The 26,161-nt window shown below is 43.8% G+C and overlaps 1 protein-coding gene and 1 long non-coding RNA gene across 10 annotated transcripts in view; one reads left to right on the plus strand and one right to left on the minus strand.

Annotated features, from left to right (window-relative positions):
* Window positions 1-3,300: 3,300 nt before the first annotated feature.
* LOC310698357 lies at window positions 3,301-24,581 on the plus strand. Of its 3 annotated transcripts, none has more exons than XR_014521447.1 (5): window positions 3,301-3,560; window positions 7,706-7,816; window positions 16,811-16,900; window positions 20,143-20,291; window positions 23,353-24,581. It is a non-coding gene; the product is annotated as an uncharacterized lncRNA (long non-coding RNA). The 3 variants fall into 3 exon arrangements; XR_014521448.1 differs by lacking the exon at window positions 3,301-3,560 and adding an exon at window positions 4,544-4,822; XR_014521449.1 differs by lacking the exon at window positions 3,301-3,560 and adding an exon at window positions 6,470-6,604.
* TRPC5 (transient receptor potential cation channel subfamily C member 5) overlaps window positions 16,907-26,161 on the minus strand; it is a 174,930-nt gene continuing 165,675 nt past the window's right edge. For all 7 annotated transcript variants that reach the window (XM_083485028.1, XM_083485023.1, XM_083485026.1 and 4 more), the window contains 2 exons: window positions 21,151-21,240; window positions 16,907-19,825 (listed from right to left, as the gene is read on the minus strand). In XM_083485028.1, coding sequence (XP_083341154.1) covers window positions 19,094-19,825; window positions 21,151-21,240 — 822 coding nt within the window. In that variant the 3' untranslated portion in view covers window positions 16,907-19,093. The remainder of the gene's footprint in view (window positions 19,826-21,150; window positions 21,241-26,161) is intronic.

Raw genomic sequence — 26,161 nt, forward strand, 5'->3', positions numbered from 1 at the left:
GATTTTGACCTCTTACCTGCCCTTCACCCTAAGGGCTAGCACTGCATTCCAATGTTGCGTGTGGTTGTCTGCGAAAGAAGTGCTAAGTGCCAGCATCTGCTGAGCTTTTAACGTGACAGATGGGGTTAGCATAATTTAATGCGTAACCCCTGCTTCCAGCTGCGGTTGCATACTGTACTTTGGGCTAACCCTCTTATGTAACTGCTCAGTTTTATGGCTAAGAGTGAATTTTCGCACAGTTGGCTCTGAAACTGAGAGGAGGAATAATAGAATCACAGAACTGGGAGGGGACCCAAGGGTCATCTAATCCAACCCCTTGCAATGCAGGAATCACAGCTAAATGAGATGATCCAAGGAGAAAAGATGAGGGAAATACTGATATCATACCATAGTTGGGTTGCGTTATATCTACCCTGTCTCCATGAGTTTGTAACAGGTTATCTGAATCCACCTGCAGTCTTCAGAAGACAGATGTTTTCAATCTTTGTGACTTTCATGACGTTACCAGCTTTCATGTTAATGTGAACATTAAGCCTGAGTTCAGCTAGTCAAGCCTTCAGTGCAAACCAATCACGGATTGGCAATTTTCTGCAGAAAATGACCCAGAAGTACATCATGCAGCTCTATCTACTGCTTAAAGGAAAGATTGCTTATACAACCTGCCAACAGTTCACAGATGAAAACCAGGACCTGCTTGTAACGCCCACATCGAAGATCACAGCCCAAGCCCACCCCCCGTTATGGTGACCATGTTGCTGAAGGCCACTTTAACTGCTGTATTCATTTGCTCTAAAGAAGCTCGTCCACTGAATTTAAAGAAAAGAGGGCCCTTTCTGCTTTCATTAAAGATACACTAGAATAAAATAACATGAGGCTTGATCAATATGAGAACTGCTATGGCATGGTTGGCAAAGCTTGCACCTTCCAGATGTGGCTGATCTACAGTTCCCATCATCCCCGACCACTGGCCTTGCTAGCTGAGGCTGATGGGAGTTGGAGTCCTAACAGCCTCCCTGTTCCTTGGTGTGCCTGGCAAAGAAAAGTGCAGCCCCACACTATACATTTAAAACATATCCAACACACATTTAAAGCACATGACTTCCCCTAAAGAATCCTGGGAACTGTAATTTGTTAAGGGGGCTGGGAATTGTAGCAATGTTAGCAGGAAACTACAGTTCCCATATTATTTTGCAGGGGAGCCACATGCTTTAAACGTGCATTGGATGTGCTTTAAAGTCATAGTGTAGATGCCTGCTAAAGTCTGTGCAGGAGTCATATTGTGTGTTATAAACAAATTGGAATGAATGCTCAGTAAGTATCAAGCAATTCTTATCTCACATTTCCAAGTCATTTCTCATCACTTTTTGTACTGTGAAAGTTTGATGGGAGGCAGGGTATATTTGTGTGTGTGTTTAAAATATTAAAATATAAGCACCTGTAATTAAAACATGCAATAAAACAACCTCATTAAAAACAGCACCGTAATTGAAACAGGAGACTAGCCCCAACCAGTGATCAAGGGTGATGGGAATTGTGGTTCATCAACAACTTAAAGGCCACAGGTTGTTCTAGTTACTTCTTATCCCTTCATCTGCTTGTTTCCATTCCATAAGCTTTAGCTATGAATACAGTGGTACCAGAGGGATGCAGGTGGCACTGTGGTCTAAACCACAGAGCCTAGCGCTTGGCGATCAGAAGGTCGACGGTTTGATTCCCCGCAACGGGGTGAGCTCCTGTTGCTCGGTCCCATCTCCTGCCCACTTAGCAGTTCAAAAGCATGTCAAGTGCAAGTAGATAAATAGGTACCACTCCAGCAGGAAGGTAAATGGCGTTTCCCTACGCTGCTCTGGTTTCGCCAGAAGCGGCTTAGTCATGCTGGCCACATGACCCGGAAAAACTGCGGACAAATGCCGGCTCCCTCGGCTAGTATAGCAAGATGAGTGCTGCAACCCCAGAGTCATCCACGACTGGACTTAACAGTCAGGGGTCCCTTCACCTTTACCTTTTTACAGTGGTACCTTGGTTCCGAACTTAGTGTAATCCTTTCTGGGAGTCCATTTGACTCCCAAAACGGTTTGAAAACCAAGCTGCGGCTTCTGATTGGCTGCAGGAAGCTCCTGCAGTAAAGCAGAAGCCGTGTCGGATGTTCAGCTTCCAAAAAACGTTTGCAAACTGGAACACTTCCGGGTTTGCAGCATTTGGGAGCCGATTTGTTAGGGAGCCAAACCCTTCGAGAACCAAGGTACCACTGTATATCCAAACCATGATTCCCTCGCATTATTGTTTATGGTGGTGGTACTTACTGCTACTGTTACAGGAACAGATGTAAGCAGTGCTTTTTTATCTAAAAATATGTTTAGGGGGTACTCTCATTTTCCTACTCTCATTGAAATACTGCCTCTCAATGAGGCCAAACTTAGATTCATAAAATGTTTAGGGGTATGCGTACCCTTGCATTCCCCCCACCCCCGAAAAAAAACACTGGATGTAAGAAATATTGACTACAGCACATCCCCTCTGCTTTGTGGTTCTTGCCCATCATTTTGTGTGTGTGCATATTTTTAGCCACTGGGTGGTGCTGTAGTGATGTTTTTGTTTCTGGCAAGTTTCAAATAAGCATTTTCAGGAGAAATAGTTGCAAGTAGGCAAAATGGCTGTGAATTGAGGAGTTCCTTTGTCAGTCATTTCTCTGCCACATTTTCCATCAAGGTTTTTTGTTTCCAGTGAAAACTGACTCTGCAGTGGCGAGGTTCGTTCCCGCATTTTCAAATAAGTTCTTTTCCTGCACATATGCCAAAAACTATGCCGACCTCCTTGCTTTTTGAACCATGACCTCTTGGGATTTATACTCTTACCAGTGAAAGACCAAGTAAAAATCATTGCTGTTTTCTAGAAAAAGAGGTGCTGGAACTCACCATGAATGCCTCCATTGTTCTCTTAGTAATGGTGCCCACCTGAGAGGTACTGGAACTGAGTTCTTGCTGAAAAAAGACCTGGTAAAAATAATACAACACCTGGCAGAATGTGAAGCACTGATGGATACAGACAAATAGATACATGGGAGTAACCTAATTAGATCACCTAAGCCCACTTAAGAAAAGGCACTATCAAAGCTCCTCTTCTCTCCTTAAATAAAGGCCTGCCCTAGTGACAGAAATGAAGGGGCCAAGTGGATTCTAATTGGGAAAGAGTTGCACAGTGCAGGGCCAACACAGCTTCATGTACTTACCTGCTGATGTTTCCAGTGAGCGCCCAAGCAGGACCTCAGATGTTGACTTCAGATCACAAGCGGGGTCAGTGGTGTAAGCCATCCTTCAGGTAGCCTAAACTGTTTAGGGCTTTGAAAGGATATTCTGTGCATATGGGTTAGGATCTGTTTTATGGATTTGTATGCTTTATCAAACTGAGTTGATGCATTTCTTTTTAAATATACATAATTTTTCCTGTGCCTTCCCAGTATCACCCACCTTCTGTTCAGTCCGATTGTGTTGCTGGGTACAGAGAGGGAATTATTGTTCCTCTGCACTCCTGCCACCCAAATGCATGCGACCTGCCCAAGGGTAAGAAACTATTTGGGGGGGGGGGTAGATGGAGACAATTTTGGGTGGGGGAAGTATTTATTTTAATTTTACTTACTAAATTTGTATACCATCCTTCATTCGAAGACCACAGGGCCGTTCACAACATCAAAACATGAGGCTAGATCTCTACAGCGTAGCCAGAGATCAGACTTCCACATAAAAATACAAAATTGAAAACACAGAATATATAATAAAGCAAAGCCAAACAAATTAATAACCCCTTCAAGCGCTTCAAGAACTTGTTACTTGTGAGTTCCAGTACAAACCGATCTACGTTTTCTAGTGTGGATTCCAACTTAGTTGTCTGCCAGCCTTGGCACTTCCCGAGTATTCAAATGTATTAAAATAATAATAATAATAATAATAATAATAATAATAATAATAATTTTTATTTATACCCTGCCCTCCCCAGCCAAGGCCGGGCTCAGGGCGGCTAACAAGCAATAATAAAAACAAGTTGAGTGAATACAACTTAAAAACAAGATTAAAATACAACATTAAAATATTAAAATGCAGCCTCATCACAGGAGGAGAAAGGAAAAAGAAAAAAGAAAGAGGGGGAGGGAATCAAATTGGCTCCAAGCCAAAGGCCAGGTGGAACAACTCTGTCTTACAGGCCCTGTGGAAAGAAATCAGATCCTGCAGGGCCCTGGTCTCATGAGGCAGAGCGTTGCACCAGGCCGGAGCCAGAGTTGAAAAGGCCCTGGCTCTGGTTGAAGCCAATCTAACTTCCTTAGGGCCCGGGACCACTAGGGTGTTGCTATTTATGGACCTCGAGGCTCTCCGTGGGGCATACCGGGAGAGGCGGTCCCGTAGGTACAAGGGTCCTAGGCTGTGAAGGGCTTTAAAGTCAAAAGCAGCACCTTAAATCTGACCCTGTACTCCACCGGGAGCCAGTGCAGCTGGAAAAGCACTAAATATGTTTAAAAGTGAATATTTTGGGAGAAAAGTATGCATTTTAAAAAAGTATGTACAGTTAAATGCAAGTGTCTGTAAGGAGAATTTGAATTTGCAGATTAATGAGAGATCAAGACAGAATGGCATTGTGGGAAAAGTAGCATGGGTTGGAGAGCATGAATCCACCCATGAACAGGATCTGCTTCCCTCTCCTTGTTAGGTTCTTCCTTTTCCCATGAACTCACTAAATAAAGAAGGTGGAAAGCAGCGGCTGCCTTCCTCTGTGAAGTCGGTTTTGCTGGTTTGAATATGGGATTTGGCTAAAGGTTAAACAATTGCAGGGGGTAAGGGCTGTCCCTGGGAATTGGATGCAGTTGTTATGAAATGGCAGCCTGCTGAAGATGTGCAGATGTGCTTCTCATACGCTCTGCTCCTGTGTTTGTAAACAAAATGTGTATTATACACCATGAATTTCCAGTGTTCCCTGGGACTTCTTGCCCCTTAGAAATGGGGAGCACGTTAAGAATAAGGCTTCCCATCTATCTCTGTTTATCAACGCACCTATATTGGTTCACACATACCATTATTCAGATAAATTTCAAGCTTATTCAAGTTTAATTCACCAATGGTTTCTTTCTGCTGGGTGGAGAATATTTCCTCAAGGAAACCACAGATTACCAGAGCTTAATTTCTGGATCCAGGGCAGAGATTGATTTCTGATAGGAAAAACAGTGAGTTCAAGGGAAATGAGTGAATTTGGTTGCTTCGGATATGTTGGGCACAAGCAGTCAGCAATCCAAACAGTTTATTGATTGCCTTCATCACGGAGATTCTCTGCTTATTGGGCATATTGAACTAGATGATACTCTTGAGTAGACCCATTGAATTGAGTCACATTTTTTTATTTCAGTGAGTCTCCTCTGAGTATGATTAACACTGGTTATCACACATTGTTTTCACACCTTGTAAAAATTCACTTCTTTCCAATCCAAGATCCCAAATCTATGCCTTCTAACTTTTCAGCTTGTCAGTTTCTGTGTAATTCAGTACTTTACTAAGCCATTTTTCTAGTTGCTATTGATACAGACCTCCAGAGCTAACCAAAGAATAACCTATGTGGCTATAAAAAGATTTTGAATAGTATTTTGACCTTGATGATTATCTTCCCAAGAGTTCAGTATAAAAATCTAACAAACAAATGAAGCAAATCCCTTGAACCCAGCAAGACTGAAATGATGGCATCACTATTGAAGAGAGAACATTTAAATCTGTGACAAGTTATTGTTGCTGAGTTCTTCCGTCAGTGTTTAAATACCTTATTTAATCTTGCTAGAGTTATATACCAGTGGTAGCCATAGTTTGTCTCCAGCTTTCCTAAAGGCAAGCCACAGAAAATCTCCTTAATTGAGTTATACATTTTGCACCAGATTATGCCCAATATAGCAGTTTCCAAATTGCTGGCCCAGAACTATCAGAGATTCCTTTTAATTCTCCATCTTCGGGTTAATTTATACATTTGGGTCATCCTACTTTTCTTCCCTGTGCATTTTCCCATTAAGTCCTCAGATAAGTTTCTTAATTGCCTTCCCCTTCTTGTAAAAGCAAAACAATTACCTAGTGAAATTATTGCTGCCTAATCGCTTTCTACACAGCCCCTCACTTTGCTCCTGGTGGGGTGCGTGAGGATGATTGGGAGAGCATTTCTGTGTATAGTTATTTCTCTCTATCTTATATAACTCCTTACCAACGAGTGAGAGAATCTTTTTTTTTTAATGTAGGACAGAGTGTGGGGGACATTGAGTTTATTAGGTTAATAAAGTGACCACAAGTAGTGGTCCATCTTTATTTTCACTTTAATTTTTTTAAGGAAAGCCTCCTGCTTGTTCACATGTAGGGTCATATAATCGTGTTAGGATCCCAGGCTGAAAGAGAGTATGTAACTGGCCCAGGGTCACCTAGCAAACTTCATGGCTGAGTAGGATTTTTAATCTGACACTCTAACCATTGCACCTCACTGGATCTCTGAAGCAGTTGTTTGTTCATTCATGTACTTGGGGGGGTATCTAATCACTGCATCCTCTTCAGACCCTAAAGTTGTGTAGTTCTTCTACAATTTCGGCCTTTAAGTAAGTCCTTTTAAAAAAAAAAATCACTTCAGTTTTAATTTCAATACTTCTGCACCATTTTCCTCCTAAAAATCACATTTTGATTCCAGGTCAATTCAGAAGACAGTTCTGGTAAAGGGGCTTGGGCAAATGCCAACTCTTGTTGGATGGCTGGGCTGAAGGGCCAAGCAAACCTCTCTGGGGTAGGGCATGCCATTCTAGGCAGTGAAACTTAATTTTTTGCAAATTTCTGCGGTGAGGGGTCTTAAAAATGTGGTTTGGGATGTGAGGAATTCAAATCTGCTAGTATTTATGTGATTGGACAACATTTGGCTTGGTAAATCTACGTTTGATTAAAAAGCACATAAACTGCTCTCAGAAAACCCAATAATTTTAATTTTATTGCCAGTAATGCTATAAAAAATAGTTTCTGTGCATAAAATATATCCTACTAAACAAACAACATTACCTTATAATCATGAAACAACATTAGAAAGTAGTGACATAAATTAATAAGAAATATAAGCAACAAGTTTCATCAGTCTTGCTTTGATTTGTTCTTGGACATCAGCCGCTGACTTGCTTCTTGGCCTCTGATGTAGCCTTCATGTTTCTCATGTGTATGCACCCTGCTTGTTGCCTCCGTGGCTTGTTTCACATTGTGCGATTGAGGGAACTTCTCATGTGGTCCTAAACCAACAGGAGAGCAATGAGGTACAGCTATACCTCGGGTTGAATGTGCTTCGGGTTGAGCGCGTTCAAGTTGCGCTCCGCGGCAAGCCGGAAGTAACAGAATGCGTTACTTCTGGGTTTCGCCACTCGCACATGCGCAGACGCTCAAAAATGACATCACGCGCATGTGCAGAAGCGGCAAAACGCGACCCGTGCACACCGCAGACGTGCCATCACGGCTTACGTTGCGTTCAGGATGCGAATGGGGCTCTGGAATGGATCCCGTTCGCATCCCGAGGTACCACTGTATTGACTTTCCCTGGCCAAATGGTGTGCAAATCTATAATATGGAACAGAACTCACTGGCAAAGTTTCGGTAGCTGTTGAATTGAGTTAGCCTGCAATCACATATCTATCTAAAACTTGTTTTTCTTGCCTTGACCTTCAAAGCGCTATCGCCAGAACTTCTCAGATCCTGTGATGTTGGCAAGGTGCCGTCGCTCCATCCAACGGGCACTTTCTATCCATTTGGTCCATCTGCACCCTGGGCTCCCACTAAAGGTAGGGGGAAGTGGTTTTCTTGAAATCCCTGTGGACAGCAGAGCGCGTGGTCAATATCTGTAACTCCATTGGCATGTATGCAGTGATGCAGAAGCATTGGCATTCTCATCTGACACAGCACATTCCCTTACTCAATGCATGCAAAAGTGCTCAGAGTTTTGGTTCTCCACCAAAGACTCTTAGAAAGACTCTTCTCAATGGGTAGAGTAACTAGTTTAAGCAAGGTAGAGTATAGGGTGTATGTTTCTCATTGTCTTGGCACAGCTAAGCCCTAGTAAACTGGGGAGTGTTATTACTCTAGGACAAGATCTAGGTGCAAGGGCTGCATGCCAGTGGTGGGCAGGGCTAGAGGCAAAGGTGGGTAGAGCAATCAGCGTGCCCATTTCTACAGTAGGCTACATTCCAGCCATGCAGTAGTCACTGGTTTTGTCTCTGTCTCTCACTCTTGGCAAGCAAAGGGGCATGATCACAGTTCAAGCTGGGACAAAAGCACTGGGACTGGGATAATGAGGGAAGGTGACCTGTGGAGAGACATCCACCCACCCACCCCAGCACTGGACAGAGGAGCCTGAGATTCTGCATTGCTGCTCTTGGGAGCACTAAGACCAGTGATAAACCTGGTAATCAGTTCGCCAGAAGTGGCTTAGTCATGCTGGCCACATGACCTGGAAGCTGTACGCCGGCTCCCTCGGCCAATAAAGCAAGATGAGCGCCACAACCCCAGAGTCGGACACGACTGGACCTAATTGGTCAGGGGTCCCTCTACCTTTACCTATACCATACAGACAATGGAGCAGTCAGACTTTTCTAATTATGAGGAGTAATTACTTTGGATTAGAGACCCACTTGTATTATCCAGTTATTATTCTTGCTAGTTTCTGATTTCTAAGACTATCCATATTTTTCACCTTTGGGAGGAGAAAGCAGCTTTATCTATCAAGAGTAATAGCCGGGGTGTGGGGTGTGGGGAGAGACAAAGAAAACAAGAAAATCTTTGGGAGAAACATCCATGCAGCTGGGCAGCAGTTAACCCAAAGAAATATCTCTTAATGTATGTTAAGGGAAATGTTGGCACACCTTAAAGCGCATAGAGCCGTTAAATCATTGGGGTGACTAGACTGGGTATTAGCTATGTACTTTGCCATTACTAAAAACAATCTAATTTTGTGGCTTTACCTAATAATCATAATAATAAAGCCAGTGCCTTGCTTAGATTCTACCATGAGTCATTCTGCAAATACACATTTTGGCAGGAATGTTAACTACCATGATTACTGATGTTTATCAGCTATGCAAATTACAATACATTGTGCATGGGGCTGCAAGATTGAATCAGATAAATTCACCAAATTTAGCTTATCCATCAGGCGATTTTTAATGAGGGGGAGTTGGGAGTAGAGTCTGCATGTCTTTTTCAGGCTGTTTAGAGGATGTAAAAAAAAAAAATTGAAGTCTGTCTCTAACACTGGTTTGTAGTTTTTGTTAATTGATAATGGACCACATTTCTCTTTGGCATCTTCATGAACGTTTTACTTTTAAAAGTTAGGCAATTAATCAACGAAAAGCTATTTAATCAGTTTGTATCTCTGGTGACAAAGTAGATAGTTTTCCAATGCTTTTCTTAATTATCAGCTTCTTTTACAAAACAAAAGGGCTTGAGAAATACTATCCAGTGTTATATGTTGACTATCTCTCCCCTGCCTCTCTCTCTCCTGGGTGCAGGATCCTTGTCAGAATCGTAAGTTCCTGCACATAGTCTAGTTTTTTCGAAGAACCCCAGAACCCTATTTTTGTACCACAGCTATTGCATTTGCACCATGAATGCCATGCCATTCCATGAGGTCAGATCCAGGGCACCACATGGCGCAACTAAAGGTAAAGGTAAAGGGACCCCTGACCATTAGGTCCAGTCGTGACCGACTCTGGGGTTGCGGCGCTCATCTCGCTTTATTGGCCAAGGGAGCTGGCATACAGCTTCCGGGTCATGTGGCCAGCATGACTAAGAAGCTTCTGGCGAACCAGAGCAGTGCACGGAAATGCCGTTTACCATTTAGTAAATGGAAATTTGCTTCAGGATGAGAACAGAAATCGTGCTCCGGTGGTGCGGCGGCAGCAGGAGGCCCCATTAGCTAAAGTGGTGCTTCAGGTTAAGACAGTGTTTCCCAACCTTTTTTGGGCAAAGGCACACTTGTTTCATGAAAAAAATCTCGAGGCACACCACCATTACAGCCCCGTGACGTCAGCGCGCAGCGTCACGCCGGGAGGGACATGAATTGCTAGCAAATTACATAATCACCTCCTTGAGGGCTGGCTCATCTTCTCCGAAGGCAGAACCCCATTAATTAACAGCACAGACTCACACCATAGTCAAGACGAGGGGGGAAAACCTCAGTCATGCACAGTCATGCACATGTGGGGGCTAAATGAGGACGAAGACCTGGCAGAGAGCAGGGTTCAAATCACCCCAGCTGGCCAGGACAATCCCTGGGTGCTCCCTTGGGCCACTCGCCTGACCCACCTCGCAGGGCTGTTGTTGCGAGGATAACACGGGGAGAACCACGCGCGCCCCCGGGAGCTCCTTGGAGGAGAAAGCGGGCGATGAATGCAATGCACGAAATATATGAGAGGCGACCAGGTTTTGCAGGTGAGGGGCCCCCGCCAGCCTCCGCTTCCAACACCCGGCGCAACGACGCCGAAGTTTCCCCCCGGGCTCGGCTCGGGGAGCAGCGCTGCTCCCCCCCGGCTCCCCTTCGCCCTCCCGGCTCTCTCTGCCGCCCACTGGGGACCCCCCTCACCTGCCAAGTCCGGAGCGCCGGTGGAAGTTGCATGCATGCATGCAGGGCGCCGCGTTGCCATTGCATTGCACTGCACTCCATGCAACGCCTGCACGCATGCATTGCCTTGCACGCCCGCCAAGGGGTCTCCCCGCGGTCCGATGCGTCCCCTCCGGCGCGGATGCAGCATTGCAAAAATAAAAAAACCCTGACACAGCCCTACCGGGGGGCAGCCTCCGCCTCCGCCACTCCGCCTCCGCGGGGATCCCCGGGCTCCATCCTGCCGCCCGATCTCCGCGGGGGCGCAGGCAGGCTGCGCGGGGTCTGCGCGGAAGAGCCCCTGCCCGCCCGGCCGCCGCTGCGCTCATTCCATGGCCGGGAGAAGAGCGCTTCAAACAAAACGCCCGGCCCGCCAGGCCACGCTGTGAAACGTAGTTCGCACAGCCCGCGCGGGCGCGGAGCCCAAGGGCGAGGGGACTACGGATCCCGGCAGCCCCCGCGCCGGGGACGGAGGGGGAGAGGCCGGGTGCAGGGATGGAGGGACGGGTGGGCGAGCGAGTGAGTGAGTGGCAGCCGCCAAGCCTTGGCCAAGAGCCAGGAAGGGCCTCCCCGGAGGAGGAGGAGGGAGGCGCAGAGCGGGAGGGAGGGAGGGAACCCCAGGGGTCATCTAGTGACGGCGCCCCAATCGAAATTTGACTTTTTTTTTTTTAAAAAAAATCTTTCGAATTTTTTAATTTTTCCCGCAGCACACCAGGCAACATCTCGCGGCACACTAGTGTGCCGCGGAACAGTGGTTGGGAAACACTGGGTTAAGAACAGTTTCAGGTTAAGAACGGACCTCTAGAACGAATTAAGTACTTAACCTGAGGTACCACTGTACTTGGATGGAGAAAAGTACAAGATTTGGAGTGCAAATTTTGAAGGATAGCTGTGTTCCTGTTTGTGTGTTTATTACATAGGCTTGCCTTTAAATGCAAACTGAATCTACGGTAATTTCTCCCCATCCCTAGCAGGGGTGCAGAAAAACCTAAGTCCTTCCTATTTTAGGAAGCTTCAGAGTAACAGAAGTGGCAGCAAGACTCTGGTGTCAGCTTTCTTTTATAGTTACTGGGACAAGTTTGAATATACAGTTGAGCTGTATTTATAGCTGTAATTCACTGTTCTGGATAAGATACTGTACAGAATTGCCTTAATTCAACTTCGCCTGAAGAATTTAGATGTCTGTGGGTTTGCAGGACACATGCCTATGTGGTGTTTTCATTCATTTGTCTCTAGAAACTAGGTCTGCAGACCCAGGCCAGGTGGTTGTTGAGAGCACATTGTTCTTTTTTGGCAGTGAGTGGGAAAGCAAGCTCCCTGCAGCTTCCCCTTTGGGCAATGGATGGGGCCATTTTGTCTTTTCCTTTGCTGTTATATTATTCCCAGAAACAGCTTTCCAGTGGTCTGTATATAGTCATCAGGCCAGTGGCAGAGGCCAAGGTGGCCTTTCCTTCAGTTCTGTGCCAGGACAATGCCTTGGTTTTAAAGTTTACAATTAAGCTAAAGTATGCATTTATTTCATTTAAATCTCACCATTCCTCCAAGCAGGTAAATGTGGTGTACATGGCTCTCCCTGCCCATTTCCCTGCCTCACAACAACCCCATGAAGTAGATTGTTGTTGTTTAGTCGTTTAGTTGTGTCCGACTCTTCGTGACCCCAAGGACCAGAGCATGCCACTGTCTTCCACCACCTCCCGCTGTTTGATCAAACTCATGTTCGTAGCTTCGAGAACACTGTCCAACCATCTCGTCCTTTGTCGTCCCCTTCTCCTTGTGCCCTCCATCTTTCCCAACATCAGGGTCTTTTCCAGGGAGTCTTCTCTTCTCATGAGGTGGCCAAAGTATTGGAGCCTCAGCTTTACGATCTGTCCTTCCAGTGAACACTCAGGGCTGATTTCCTTAAGAATGGATAGGTTTGATCTTCTTGCAGTCCATGGGAAGTAGGTTAGGCTAAGAATATCCATGAAACTCACCACTCTACCCTTTTAGGTTGACTGTTTACCCAAGCTGGATTCAAAACATTTACAGATGCTCCAATATTGATTAATTATTGGGTTACAGTAACTGGTTTCCCAATGGGAGTCTGCTTTGTGGGTCTCCACAAGAGATCAGGACCCCCCAAAGCCACAACCCCTGGAGCATCCAAACAACCAAAACAAAAAGATTTTGAAGGTCCAGTGAAACTCTCACTGCTCCTCAGTGTGGGTCCCAATGGATGCTGCTGGGGAAGCTGTTGGAATCAAAGGAACTGGATGTGTGGGAGGGGAGGGCTATTTGTGCTATTTGTACTGCTTCCTCCATCCTCATAAGTACCAATGCATTTCTCAACACAGAGTTAGGTTGCTGATGAAACTGACCATATCCTCTCCCAAATTCCTAAGCATGTCCCAGATCTGATTACACACAGGCTTTTCTACATCTGGCCTGTTACCTCCCTGAGGAAGTTACCCTTACATCCCTTGCCCAACCCCCTCCTTAAGTCCTTATGTAAACACAACCTCTTGTTTCTGCTATGGTGTTTGTCCGTCATTCAAACCTGCCTAGGAAGTGGCTCCTCCTTTGCCAAAATCAAAATGGCCAAAATTCTTCCACCAGCCTATTTTTTAAAAAAATGATATGTATTTTTGTGTTTTTATATTGTAAACCACCCTGTGATCCTCAGATGAAGGGGGGGTATAGAAATTTAATAGCATCTTCAGTACTTAGCAGCTGTAGATGATTCCTTAAGAACTGAGCTCTACAGCCAGTTTCTGCTGCCTTCTACCTAGTAGATGAGTAAGATCTGACAGTGAATGTTCCTCACATCCCAGCAGAGTGCATGGTCTATTTAAAACTTGAGCATTAAGTTTGCTGTTAGACTACAGCATTTATTAATTTCTGGAATTAATGAAAAACATGAAATTAATTAAATGAAATTAATTATTGAAAACATGGAATTAATGAAAGACATGAAAAATTGTTCTAGTTTCTTGTTACACACTACACTGAGCCCACTAATTCTTTTGTTTAAATATAACTTTGCAGTGGGCTGCTGCAAAAATTAGAATGTGTGTCGGGGGGAGTGGAGAGAGTTGTTCTAGATTTTACAGATACTTGAGCAAGGCTCCTGGACCAAAAAATCAAGATGCTTCATTTGACATCTAGGAGCAACAGCATTCTGAGCCTCTCAGCTAGTTTGGCTTTGCATGATGTTCTTGTTGAGAAGTGAGGTGCTTAATAATTCAGATGCCTTGGAATTTATCCACAACTAGTTCTGACTGCTGCAAGATTCATCTACCCATATAATGCATTGTTAGCTTGCCAGGTAAAGCTCTTGGGACCCAGCCAGCACCAGGTTACCTGAAAGGTCAAACGTTATGCATTCACTCTTACACAGTTGCTTTGGAGGTGATTTTTTTCTTCCTTGGGTATTATTATTATTATTATTAATTCAAATTTGTACAGTGGTGCCTCGCAAGACGAAATTAATCCGTTCCACGAGTCTCTTCGTCTTGCGGTTTTTTCATCTTGCGAAGCATGGCTATTAGCGGCTTAGTGGCTATTAGCGGTTTAGCGGCTATTAGCGGTTTAGCGGCTATTAACGGCTTAACGGCTTAGCGGCTATTAACGGCTTAGCAGCTTTAAGAAAAAGGAAACAAACTCGCAAGAACCCGCAAGACGTTTCGTCTTGCGAAGCAAGCCCATAGGGAAATTCGTCTTGCGGAACGACTCAAAAAACGGAAAACTCTTTCGTCTAGCGAGTTTTTCGTCTTGCGAGGCATTCGTCTTGCAGGGCACCACTGTATATTGCCCTTCATTCAAAGATCACAGGGCTGTTCACAACAGAACAGTAAGAAGAGATGGTTTTGGCCTTCAGGAAGTAAGAGATTTTGAGATACCTTCAGATAAACTGTATCATGGGAAGGTTTGTCGCTGAAGGGTACAGTGCATGCTTTGTGGGGGGAAACTTGGTGCCAGTTTCAGTTCCCTAATATCACCAAGCAGGTCTGTCTGGAAACCATGGGGAACTGCTATCAGTGTAGACAGTATTATCCCTGACAGATTTGACTTGGTTTTAAGTAATATACCATGTTCCTAGTCCAAATTCTAGCTTGAAAGATGTTGTGTACAGTTGGGTATATTTTGTAATAAATGCACAGAGTTTAAGGATGTAGCTATCTATTAATTGGACTAAGCAGGAAATTAACCATTGTATCCCACCAGATTATGTTTTTGTGTGAAAATGCCTACCATAGGAACAGTTATATTGGTGGGCTGGGAGACGTGGGCCTGGTCTGAATCCAGACCAGACCATACATGACAGGTGGACAATCTAGATGAGATGGACTGGTTTGAATAGTGCTCTTGTAATTTGATCTCTTGCCATTTTTAGAAAGAGAGTGTACCTTCCACTTCTATGCTCCAGCTGTTCATCTGCAGTTCTAACAGCCCCCAGATGCTCATGAACATAGGAACATAGGAAGCTGCCTAATCCTGAGTCAGACAGGTGGTCCATCTAGCTTAGTATTGCCTACACTGACTGCAGACCTTCCAAGTGTCCCTATTTTCCAGGGACATCCCTAATTTAGAGAAGTCGTCCTGGTTTCTGATTTGATTCCAGAATGTCCCACTTTTCCTTAGGATGTCCCTGTTTTCATTGGAGAAATGTTGGAGGGTATGGAGTTATGTGAATCCTGAGCCAAGGAGATAAGTAGGTATACAACCTTTAGAAGACACCTGAAGGCAGCCCTGTATAGGATTTTTTTGAATGTTTAACGTTTTACTATGTTTTTATATACATTGGAAGCCGCCCCGGTTGGCTGGGGCAGTCCAGTCAGATGGGTGGGGTACAAATAATAAAGTTATTGTTGTTGCTGCTGCTGTTGTTATTAAATGGGGCATCCCTATTTTAAAAACTGGTAGGTTTTTTGAAAATGGAAAATGGTAATGGAGACAACTCTAAATATTCCTGTTAATGCAAAAGTAATGCAAGATTATTGTAACCTATTCTACTAGACCTACTCCCTGAAGAATGTAAAAAGAAAAGAAAAGCCACATACCTGCAGTGAAGTTGAACACTGGACCTGTTTGATCTTGTTATCAAGCTAGTCTCAGAAATTGTTGCAGACAACACTGTAATCCCATTAAAGAGTGTTTGCTAATGATAAATTCTGGGATGCAATACTAAAATGGATATTTGAAACATTTGGTGTCATTCTTACCATGGCTATTGAAATTGTATTACTCAGAACTCTGCATTTTGGTTGCTACAGGAAGCTGCAGATCCCTCCAGTTCCATGGTGCCTCATCCCTCAGTCATATTTAGTAATGCAAAATGTGTGAATATATGAATATTGCATGGTGAGTTTCCCCACTCCTGGAAGCAGCAGTCAATGGGCTGAAGTGTGTGTGTTGGGTGTAGCCTAGCCTTGTGTCATACCTTGAATGTTTTTTCCTTCCTCAATGGTTAATTTACCTACAGGGGTGGCTTCTGCTTGCAGGAGGGTGTGAGAATAACAGAAAGAGGACAAAATCCAGTTGGCAATTTAAATTGGACAGAGGGAGAAATAGAAATCTGAGCATTTCTAGCAGCAACTGGGAGATGCAGCTTTGTAGGGCTGAACAATTTGTCCTCTGGGGATCTGATGCAGGATTTGCAGCTGCTCATAGGGGGCTGTTTGCTTTCACTATGTTCTGCTTACATATTTGTAAATAAAGCAAATATTACAAAGGCACCTGAAGCCTCAAGTGTGCTTTCGTCCAAAGGAAACTAAACCCTGAGGTATTAGCCCTGGAGCTTCTCACAGCTTGCAGAACTGGAGAAGGATGCATGGCAATAACTTTACCCATGTTGTAAGTGCGTCAGCTGAATATTGTTGTGAATAGCAGTGTTCGGAAAGGGTAAGCTACTGTGCCAGAACAAGCACCTTAAATATCCAGGAATGGAAATGCTGTTCTAGAATCAATATAACAAGGAATACAAGCCAGCACAGAATCTGATCAATGCAATGAATGGTTCAAAATGGAGCAGTCATCTGAAAGACTTTAGCAAACCTACTCAACGAGAGCAATATAGGCATGCTTGCCATGCAACTTTCAGGAAAGGCAGATCTCTGGGACTGGAAGGCCACTATATAGAGTTGCTCAACAATGTGGTTAGGGAATTGATTCTGAATAACACTGAACTTCGTTTCCATCACAGGCTTCACTAACCTGGTGCCTTCCAGAAGTTTTGGAGTTCGACTCCCAATAGCCCCATTCAGAAGCCTTATCAAGTGTTAACCCAGAAAAGGTAAGATGTTCGCTCACAGTTATGAATAGGGTGAGTTTTCAGTTCGTATGAAACAGAGAATCCTTCCTTTAAAGTTCTCTATTTATTTTTGGGCCTGAACACATGTGCTCCTTAACTGTGAAACGGTCAGTACTACATGGCAGACACTTTGTTTTACAGGTATGATCTCATGAAGTAGATCAATTTGGGTGGCAAAATATAGCCCTGGGATTGCTGGAAGAATATAATGACCTCTGATAATCAAGGTGCTCCAGCCCTGCTTGGGAGGACTATGGTGTTCTCTCTTGTTTCCCATGTATGTATGCACAAAACTCTTTATCTGTGAATTCTCTGGATAGGGACCACTATATCATCTGCTGACAATTCAATTTTTATAAGTCACAGCAGGAGCTGCAAAAGTGCTAGGTTTGTACTCTCCTCCCCACCAAAGCCTTTTATCTAGGGGTGAGGTGGTTAACAGCAGTACTCAACCCAGGCTCAAATATTATAATCCAGGGCTGTGCAATCAGAACACAGGAATATGATGTTTCCTATAACACCTGACAAATTGTGTGTGGCAAAACTGTACTGTCAATCCCTTCTCCATGGGTCTCATCCAAGGGAGGTACAGAAGCTGATGACACAATAACAGGCTTTTTCGGTGGTGCCCTCAACTCTTGTGGAATGCTGTCCCAAGGGGAATGTGCCTGGTGCCATTATTGTTAGTTTTTAGGCACGAGGCTAAGACATTTTCATTTTCTCAGGCTTCTATTGGTTAAGTTTGGCTTGCCTTGCTTTTTTTCAGTGGGGAAGGGCAGGATTTGTCCTTATTGTACTCATGGATGAGCATTTTAGGAATTTGATATTGTGCTTTGTTTTTAAATTGTGTGTATTTTATTTTGGTGTTAAGTCACTTTGAAACATTTTTTTTTTTGTTTTGTATAAAATGACTAACAATAATCACTTGCAAGAGGTCCTCTGCTCTGGATGCACTGATTAGCTCATTGCCTAAAAATGCTGGTGTGTCAACTTAGGGATGGGATAAGCTCTCAGTTTTAGTTTCTCATTTTTTCCTCAATCTAAAGTTCAGTTATTCACATTTCCACATCAGTTTCTTAAGTTTTAAAAATTTTCAGCATTTTAGTGCATATTTCTCCTAATACACATTTTTGTATGCAAGTTTTCCCAATACACGTATTTTTGCAAGCAATTTCCACAAACATAATGCATTTTGGTGTAGTGTTTTCACTAATATATGCATTTATATGCACACTTTCCCCTAGTATATGCATTCTGTACACATTATTTGTTTGGAGATTTCAAAAAATTCAAAGGATGGCTGCGGTTTGGTTCACATGTTGTTTTAGGATGTGTGAATGAAGTATATTTGCTTAAATCCACACTAACCCCATTGTTATGTAAAATATAGACATGAGTTTGGATGTCAAATATGCTGAATACCATTTGTGTCGGGGGGGTTTTGCTATTTCCCTGGGACAATTGCAATGGCATACTACTATATCTGGATGGAGGGGTGCACGCGGAGGGATGAGAAAACAGAATATTTTGAAAAACATCTGATGCATGAAAACAGCAAGTAATTTCCAGAACTCAGCTTTAACTCATTGTGGTAATAATTTACAATAAGAAAACAATATGCAACCTTAATAAAAGACATACAGTTGAGTTGAAATCATGGGAAGTTGTATTGCTTGAAAGCGAAAAGCTCATTATATATTTGAACCCTTAGCCTTGCCTGTAGTCTCAGTCTGGCTCTTGACTTCCAACTAAGTCACTGAGCATCTTGCTGATCCTAGTGAGCAGTAAACGGCCAGAAAAAATGGAATGTAAAATGGCACAAAGCAGAGCTACACTAACCAAGGTGAGGTTGGAAAAGAAGCAAATGCTTGAGAGGTTCTCCAGTGTTCTGTAACAAAAATATATAAATCCTAAAGAGATTGCAGGAGAAGAAAGAAAGGAACCTGTATGAAGCAACCTTAGAATGTATTATATAGATGTTTTTGTGTTATTCAAAGGATTGGGCCATTTGAATTAAGAATGCGGCTAAAACAATATGAATTCTGCACTCATCAGTAGAGACAAAATGGCGGGGCAAGGGGGGGGGGAGGAGACCTCCTAACTATGAATAATCTGTGATAGCAAACAGTTTCTAGTAATAGTTATGTTCTGCAGCAGGTTACTGAATAGTTGTACTTATAGGCGAGTGGTAACCTGTTCCTCCTGTCCATCTTTCCATTGGTTCCTAAACAAATCACAGGCGTCTCCCCATGAGTCAAAAACGTCCTCAGAGGAGTCTATGAGTTTGGAATTAGAGGTGCAGATGCTGGAAGCACAGTGAAGGGAACTGGAACAAACCGCAGGGCACTGACTCTGTCCCGTATGTCTGACGTTCCTACTGTAGTCCACCTCATTGAGGTTAATTTCACTCTTGGAGCAGTTCTCGTCTCGCTCTTTAGCCATCTGAGAATACTTAATGTCTTGCCACATGAGATGTGGCTGGATGACCCCATCAGAGATGGTGTACATGGGCTCTGAGTTTGGCTCTGGGAGGTGGCCATTCATCTTGGAAAAAAGGAGGCCCAGTCGCTTGAAGGACTCTTTCTTGGAGCTAGAGAGCCTTTGGACCCTGTTCCCATTGCGGATGAAGGAGCGCTTGTTGATCCCATTGCTTTTGGGCTTCTCGCTGACCATTTCGAACCCAGACATAGTCTTAATCAGAGCCGACACGTTGAAATCTTTCTTCTTGTTGGCTGTGCCAAAAGGAACGCCCTTCGCTTTGGATGTTTCTCCAGCAGTGTCCTCATTAGTGTCATCCTTCTGGGAGACTTCTGTGCTGCTGGTGGAATAGCTTCTCCGCTGGGGTTTTCGGTTGCCTAAGAGGTCAAGGACTTCATACCGGAAACTAGAGATATCCTGCTTTAATTCCTAGGGTGAGAGAAAGGGAAGGGAAAAAATGAGTTAAACTCTAAAGATTTATCTGTCACGGGGGTGGGGGAAGAGGAGAGAGTTTGAACTCTCCTGAGAGAAGCTATGCAAAGTTCAAAGTTATGCAAATGAATTTTTCCACATCACTGTGTACAAGAATTGCAAACAAATATTTTTCATTATTTAGAATCAGGAACAGAAGTTCAGCAGTTTTTGTTGAGGAAAAGAAAATCTGCAATATGATTTAGCCCCTTCATATAAACATTAACCATGCACTGCCTTTGTCTTTCATGCACAAATCTTGCTGGGAAGGATAGAGTGCCTGGGACCAGCAAAGATGTCTCACAATTTTAGAAACAGACTGGATAAAAATCTCAACTGAAAAAGGCTTGTGGAAAAAGGTGGCACCAAAAAGATAATAAGAAACAGCACCTGTCTGATGTGTAATGGGAGAGAGTTCCAAAGGGTAGGTACCACCACACTAAATGCCCAGTTTCTACATTGCATAAAACAAACCTTCTTGTGAGATGGTGTCTGCAAACTTAGTATCCCCAAACCCTTGGATTTTTCACAGGTTGTAAGCTGATGGGAGGAGATTAACATTGAGAAGAACACACACACATGCACACGGACCATGATCAGCACTTAACATTTTCATAGGGCCTTCCTTGCCTCCTCCCCATAGCCACCGCTTGGCTCCAGTAGGTGGTAAAGCATACACAAGCCTATGGCAATATTGGAGCCAGCCCTGAAAGGTACTAGGAAGAAGGGCTGTGATGTGGCAGAGAACATGCATTGCATCCCAAAGATGCCTGGTGAGACTGAAACACTGGAGAACTGCTGGCAGTCTGAGCTGGATAAACCAATGATCTGACTGGGTGGGAGGCAGCTTCCTATGTTCCTAAGAGCCTGCTAAGGTGCTGCTTGTTCCCATCAGGTTCCCTATTCCTCCTATACCCAGGGATTTATCTCCCCAGGCAAATACTTTTCTCTTTACACAGATTTTTGGTTCTTATTTTGAAGGGTGCCATTGAGCCCCCCCCCCCGTTCATCTGTTTCTTAAATCTTTTCATTGGATTTTCTTAGCTGAGGAGTCAGTTTGGGTCCTGCTGTGAGAAACCCACCTAACAAATATAATAAAAAATGGAAGACATTTAAGTGACAATACCCGATAATCTAGGAGCAAGTCTAATTTAACTCAGTGGGACTTAACACCTGAGTTGATATGCATAGGAACATGCTGCAGATATTTACAGTGTCAAACAATTTTTATGTTGCGCCTGCCATAATACACTAAGTGGGGAACGACAATATCGTATCATTACCTTAAAGTTTTCTTCGGTTAATCCTTCATTGGTTTTTGAATTTCTTATCATTGCTGCAATATATCTCTTCACCAAGTTCCTGATCACTTCCTGTAATGAAAAAGCACAAGAAACCTAATTCCCTTGGAAGGCAATTTCCACAAACAAGGCTTCAATCCCTCTTCTGCTTTTCCTGTAATTCAGATGTGAAGTCCAAATCCATCTAGAATGCCCATTTTTAAATTAAAAAATAATCTGTTTTCTAACCTGTTTAAAGAGCCTTCACCAATGACACCTTCCAGAGTGAAAGGCATTCATAGCGTCTCCTCTGAAGAGACACACGGGAATCAGCCTGGAAGTTTTAGCATGTGAAGCAAATGTTCCACCACTAATCCATAGTCTTTAAGTGTGTGAGGAATGTTCACTGCTAACTCATCCTATGACAATCCACACAGAGAAGGCATCACTCTAAAGTTATTCCATGCTATTTAACTTTTTGTTTTCCTAGTTCGTCTCCCTCTGCTCATTGAAGCCATCTGTGCTCCTGAGAAGCTACTCTGGAGTGTTGCAGAATTCTCCTCGTGGAGGGGATAATTGCCCACAATTATAATTGCACAGTTGGCTGCAGGGGAAGGCAGGAAAGACTTTCCTGTTGGGAATGTACATTAACTGATCTTAGGATCCATGCTAGGCTGTTAACTAGCAATAATAGATGAAATGGCCGGGTAGCCAGAAATTGTATTGGTTGCTTTATTGGAAAGAAAAGCACACTCAGTGAAAAGAAGTGGAACAGATGATATGAGTGGGCAAAAGCTGAGCCCTGTTTACCTCTGTTCGGTGAGCTGCGAAGGAAATACATTACTAGACTGCCCAGCCGAGCTGTGCCCATCTACTACAAAATGGTCTCATTTCATAACTCCTCTTAGTATCCTCCTATGAGAGGTCAAATGCTTAGACAAGGCAACACCCCACACCCTTTCAAGCCCTCCATCCCTAGAGGGTCCTAATGCAGACTTTGAATGTTTGGGGATGTCAAGGCTGGCTGCAGCTAGCAGGAGAGCTAGCAGCTCCTTGTGTACAAGGGTGGGATTTATATCACTTTTGATGGCCAAGAGAGATAATTCTGGGTCTTTGGTTAGAGATAGGTTTGTTTCTGTAGAATGGTCTGTGAATATAGACTGCTGGTAATTTTTCACATTCCCACCACATATGAATGAAAGTATCATTGTGAGCACAGGCTTGCCAACATCTTTCAGAATATGTAGCAGCCAAACAGGGGTCCAATGCTAGCCTAGGAAAAACCTGAAGGAGGCTTCCTGTATTTTGGTGGAAATTGTCTTAATAAAGGGGCAGGACCAAGTGGATTTATCTATTTGTATCCCTATACAGCCATACAGTCAGATTACAGACACTTCAGGTTGCGTTTTTTCAGGTTACGGACTGCCAAACCCCGGAAGTACCAGAAAGCATTACTTCCAGGTTTTAGTGGTTGTGCATGCGCAGAAGCGCTAAATTGTGTTTTGTGCATGCGCAGGCGCACTGCTGCGGGTTGCGGACGCTGCGGGTTGCAGACGTGCATCCTGCACGGATCACATTCGCAACCCGAGTGTCCACTGTATCTCCCTCCCACGCTCCTCTCAAGCCTTCTGAGGATACTACAAAGATATCAATAAGCAGTTTGTATAACTGCTACTCTGAGCCTTTCAGCTGCCCTGGGGTTTGCAAGCACATGTATTCAAATGGGGTTTGGGAATGAACGCCTTACCTCTTGGACAGTACAGAGCTCATGAAAGGTCTAATGTGGGTCACTTGGAACCAAGTGCTGTATGTTATGTTATGTTATGTTATGTTATGTTATGTTATGTTATGTTATGTTATGTTGTTATGTTGTTATGTTAACCTAATTTATGTTAACCTAATTTATTGTGTAGGGCTGCCTCTGATATGCAGTAGTCCCTTTCAGTTAGGTCATTTACATGATACAACTCCTTGGACTTCTGGCCTTCATACTGATTGTTGTAAGACACTTTGGGAACCCCTTCTCCCTGTTGAAGAGCAGGCTAAAAATACTTTAAATAATAAAACAAAGAATAGATTATTTCCTCCATAAGAGTTCACTTATGGAGCAGCTACACAAGTCTTAAAGTGTGGCCCTTGGAAAGATCTCTGGAAAAATGAAAGTGCTCCCAGAGTTATCCTGGAAATCTTTATCTACCCAAACAGGAAGTGTTCTCCATTTCAATGTTCTTCTACACTTAATGGGTATACCGGAAGGGGACACCATACAGAGCCAGAGATCATCTTGATTGTGGTCCTGGAAGACCTGCCCCCTGCTTTGAAGGCCCTTTCCCACCAGGCCTGGAAGGGCAGGGCCAAGACTGACTCCAGCTACAAAAGCTGAGGCTGTTGAATGGACTCTTGGGCTAGGGAATTGTTTATGTGTTTTTGTTGAGGATGTGTGTTGTTGCTTTTATTGATATTAATGTTTATATCTTTATTTTGTATCACATGATTTACGTGGAAATTGTTTGATTTGCTGTGTGTATTTTTTAATTTTTAATTATTGTTTATGACTACTTTTGCTGTGTTGTAATTATGTATTTTTTCATGTTGTAAGTCACCTTAAAAGGTAAAGAGACCCCTGACCATTAGGTCCAGTCGTGGCCGACTCTGCGGTTGTAGCACTCATCTCGCTTTATTGGCCAAGGGAGCCAGCGTACAGCTTCTGGGTCATGTGGCCAGCATGACTAAGTGACTAAGCTTCTGGCGAACCAGAGCAGCGCACAGAAACGCTGTTTACCTTCCCGCCAGAGCGGTACCTATTTATCTACTTGCACTTCGTGCTTTCGAACTGCTAGGTTGGCAGGAGCAGGGACCGAGCAACGGGAGCTCACCCCGTCACGGGGATTCGAACCGCCAAACCTTCTGATTGGCAAGTCTTAGGCTCTGTGGTTTAACCCACAACGCCACTGCGTTAAGGTGTAAGTCACCTTAAACATGCTAAATTAACTGCAGTAATTCTTGCAAGTAAAGACTGAACTAGGGCTGTGGAGTTAATGGGATGAACATTAATTGAAATGCCTAATTGATTTGTGAGTCTAGTGATAAATAAATTGGGTGCACTGCAAAAAAAATTATTATACAAGCTTAAAAAAACCTTGATTATTAGAGCGATTTAAGTAATTTAATATAAATGATTAATGAATAATGAATATGCTTACAGTTTTTTGTGAAACTGATTTCTCCCTTCAGTTATCTTATTGGTTTACTTTGTCAAATGAACTTACTATGCAAACTAAGTGCTTTAATTTACATTAGGGTATATCACAGTTTATTGCATTTGTTAAGTCACACTCATTGAGGCTGCAACAATCATATGTACAGTCACCAGGAAGCAAATGCTATCAAAATCTGTTGGGCTTGCTTCTGAATAAAATTGCATAGGAGTGGAATTGTGAAAGGTGTGGAATATGTTCTGAGCATAAGATAAGTATATTTTTGCTGGATGAGACAAACACCCAAATAATCCATCATTGCAAGCAGGATATTAAGGTAATGACCCACATTTGTACTTGAAAAATTCTGTAGTAGAGACATCCTGACCCTGAATATCGGAGTGCCATCTAGGTATTGACATTGATGTCACCTGATATATGGGATCCTCCTTAATGAGGGTCCTGGTTGCACGCGGACCCCTAAGGCACCCCCACTGGGAGAGTTGTTGCTGGGCATGGCCCAAGTCTTAACCATTGGACCCCAGGATCGCGCCAGGTTGTTTGGGCCAATTGGGTCAGTTGGCGTGATTCCTGGGGCCTATAAAAGCAGTGGTGTGGCGTAACTAGGAGTACTTGCAGCGTGTTGCCAAACACCTGCCCTCCCTCCCAAATTTTAGGTGATCTTGCTTTGGCCTTGCTTTGGATTGGGTTGCCTGCTTTGGAGCAGGGGATGGGTAGAAATTTTTCCATTTGGCAGATTGGATGTAGCCACTTGGTTTTTGCCCAGCCCCTTAGCAATCGTCACAACTTTGTAAAGTTTGGTGGTTAGGCATTGGCTTATTGAAGTGTGTGGGAGGGGAGGTGCGGCCATCACCTGCCCCTCCATGAATAAGGGTATTCCGGTAAAGGAATCTGGGGGTCCTGGATCTCATCTGAAGTCTGCTTGAGGGGCTAGGGCCATGCCAGGACCACAGGAACCCCGGGGTGAGCTTCGTTGGTCTTTATCAATATTGCTCTTTCGTTTGGTGTTTACCTTTTCAGACTTCCAGCCAGAGAGGCAGGAGTCAGTTACCCTAAAATTACGTGTCACTGTGAAGTTATTTTCAGGGGAAGGGCTTGGGGGCCTCGAAGCGCAACCATGAATATTACCCTTTAAAAAGTCACCTTGGCACTACCAATAGGGGTGGCTGAATATGTCAGTTACCCTCAGGTAACATGCTTTGGGAGTGCAGAGGAGTGCAGATTTCAAAGGACAACTGTGTTTTTTGGTTCATGCATTGTTTTTGGAAGTGTAAATTGGGTTTTGTTGGTATCCGTCTGTCTCAGGAGACAATGGAGTGTGCCACTGGGGGTGAAGTCAAACCTCTGCATTAGCAGCATTGGAGTCACCTCCTCAAGGCGCAAGCCTGGGCAGTGTGTATGGAGGTCCTAGGCTGCCCAGATGACAAGTGTCCGCCCCCCCCCCCGTTTCTCCACACTGAAACCAGAGTTATGATTATAAGAATGGCACGTGAACGGCCCTCAGAAACGCCACTAATTTGGGAGAAGAATAAAATCTCCATATTTCCAGAATCCACAAAACAACTTGCAGATCAAAGATGTGGTTCCCTACAAGCAAAACACATGGCAATAGAAGCTAATCTGCAGTTCTACATCAGATTCCCTGCTATTTTCTGTGTCAGAAGGGGCAAGGAAACATATAAATTTACAGTACCAAAGAATGCAAAAGCCTATATCCAAGCGCTAACTGCAAAAAGTCTGCCAAGTGGAGCTACCAACTGAGCACAAGAAGATTTTTATTTATCCAGGTTTTATGA

This window comes from Podarcis liolepis (assembly GCF_965112155.1).
Source record: "Podarcis liolepis genome assembly, chromosome: Z".
Taxonomy (NCBI): Eukaryota; Metazoa; Chordata; class Lepidosauria; order Squamata; family Lacertidae; genus Podarcis; species Podarcis liolepis.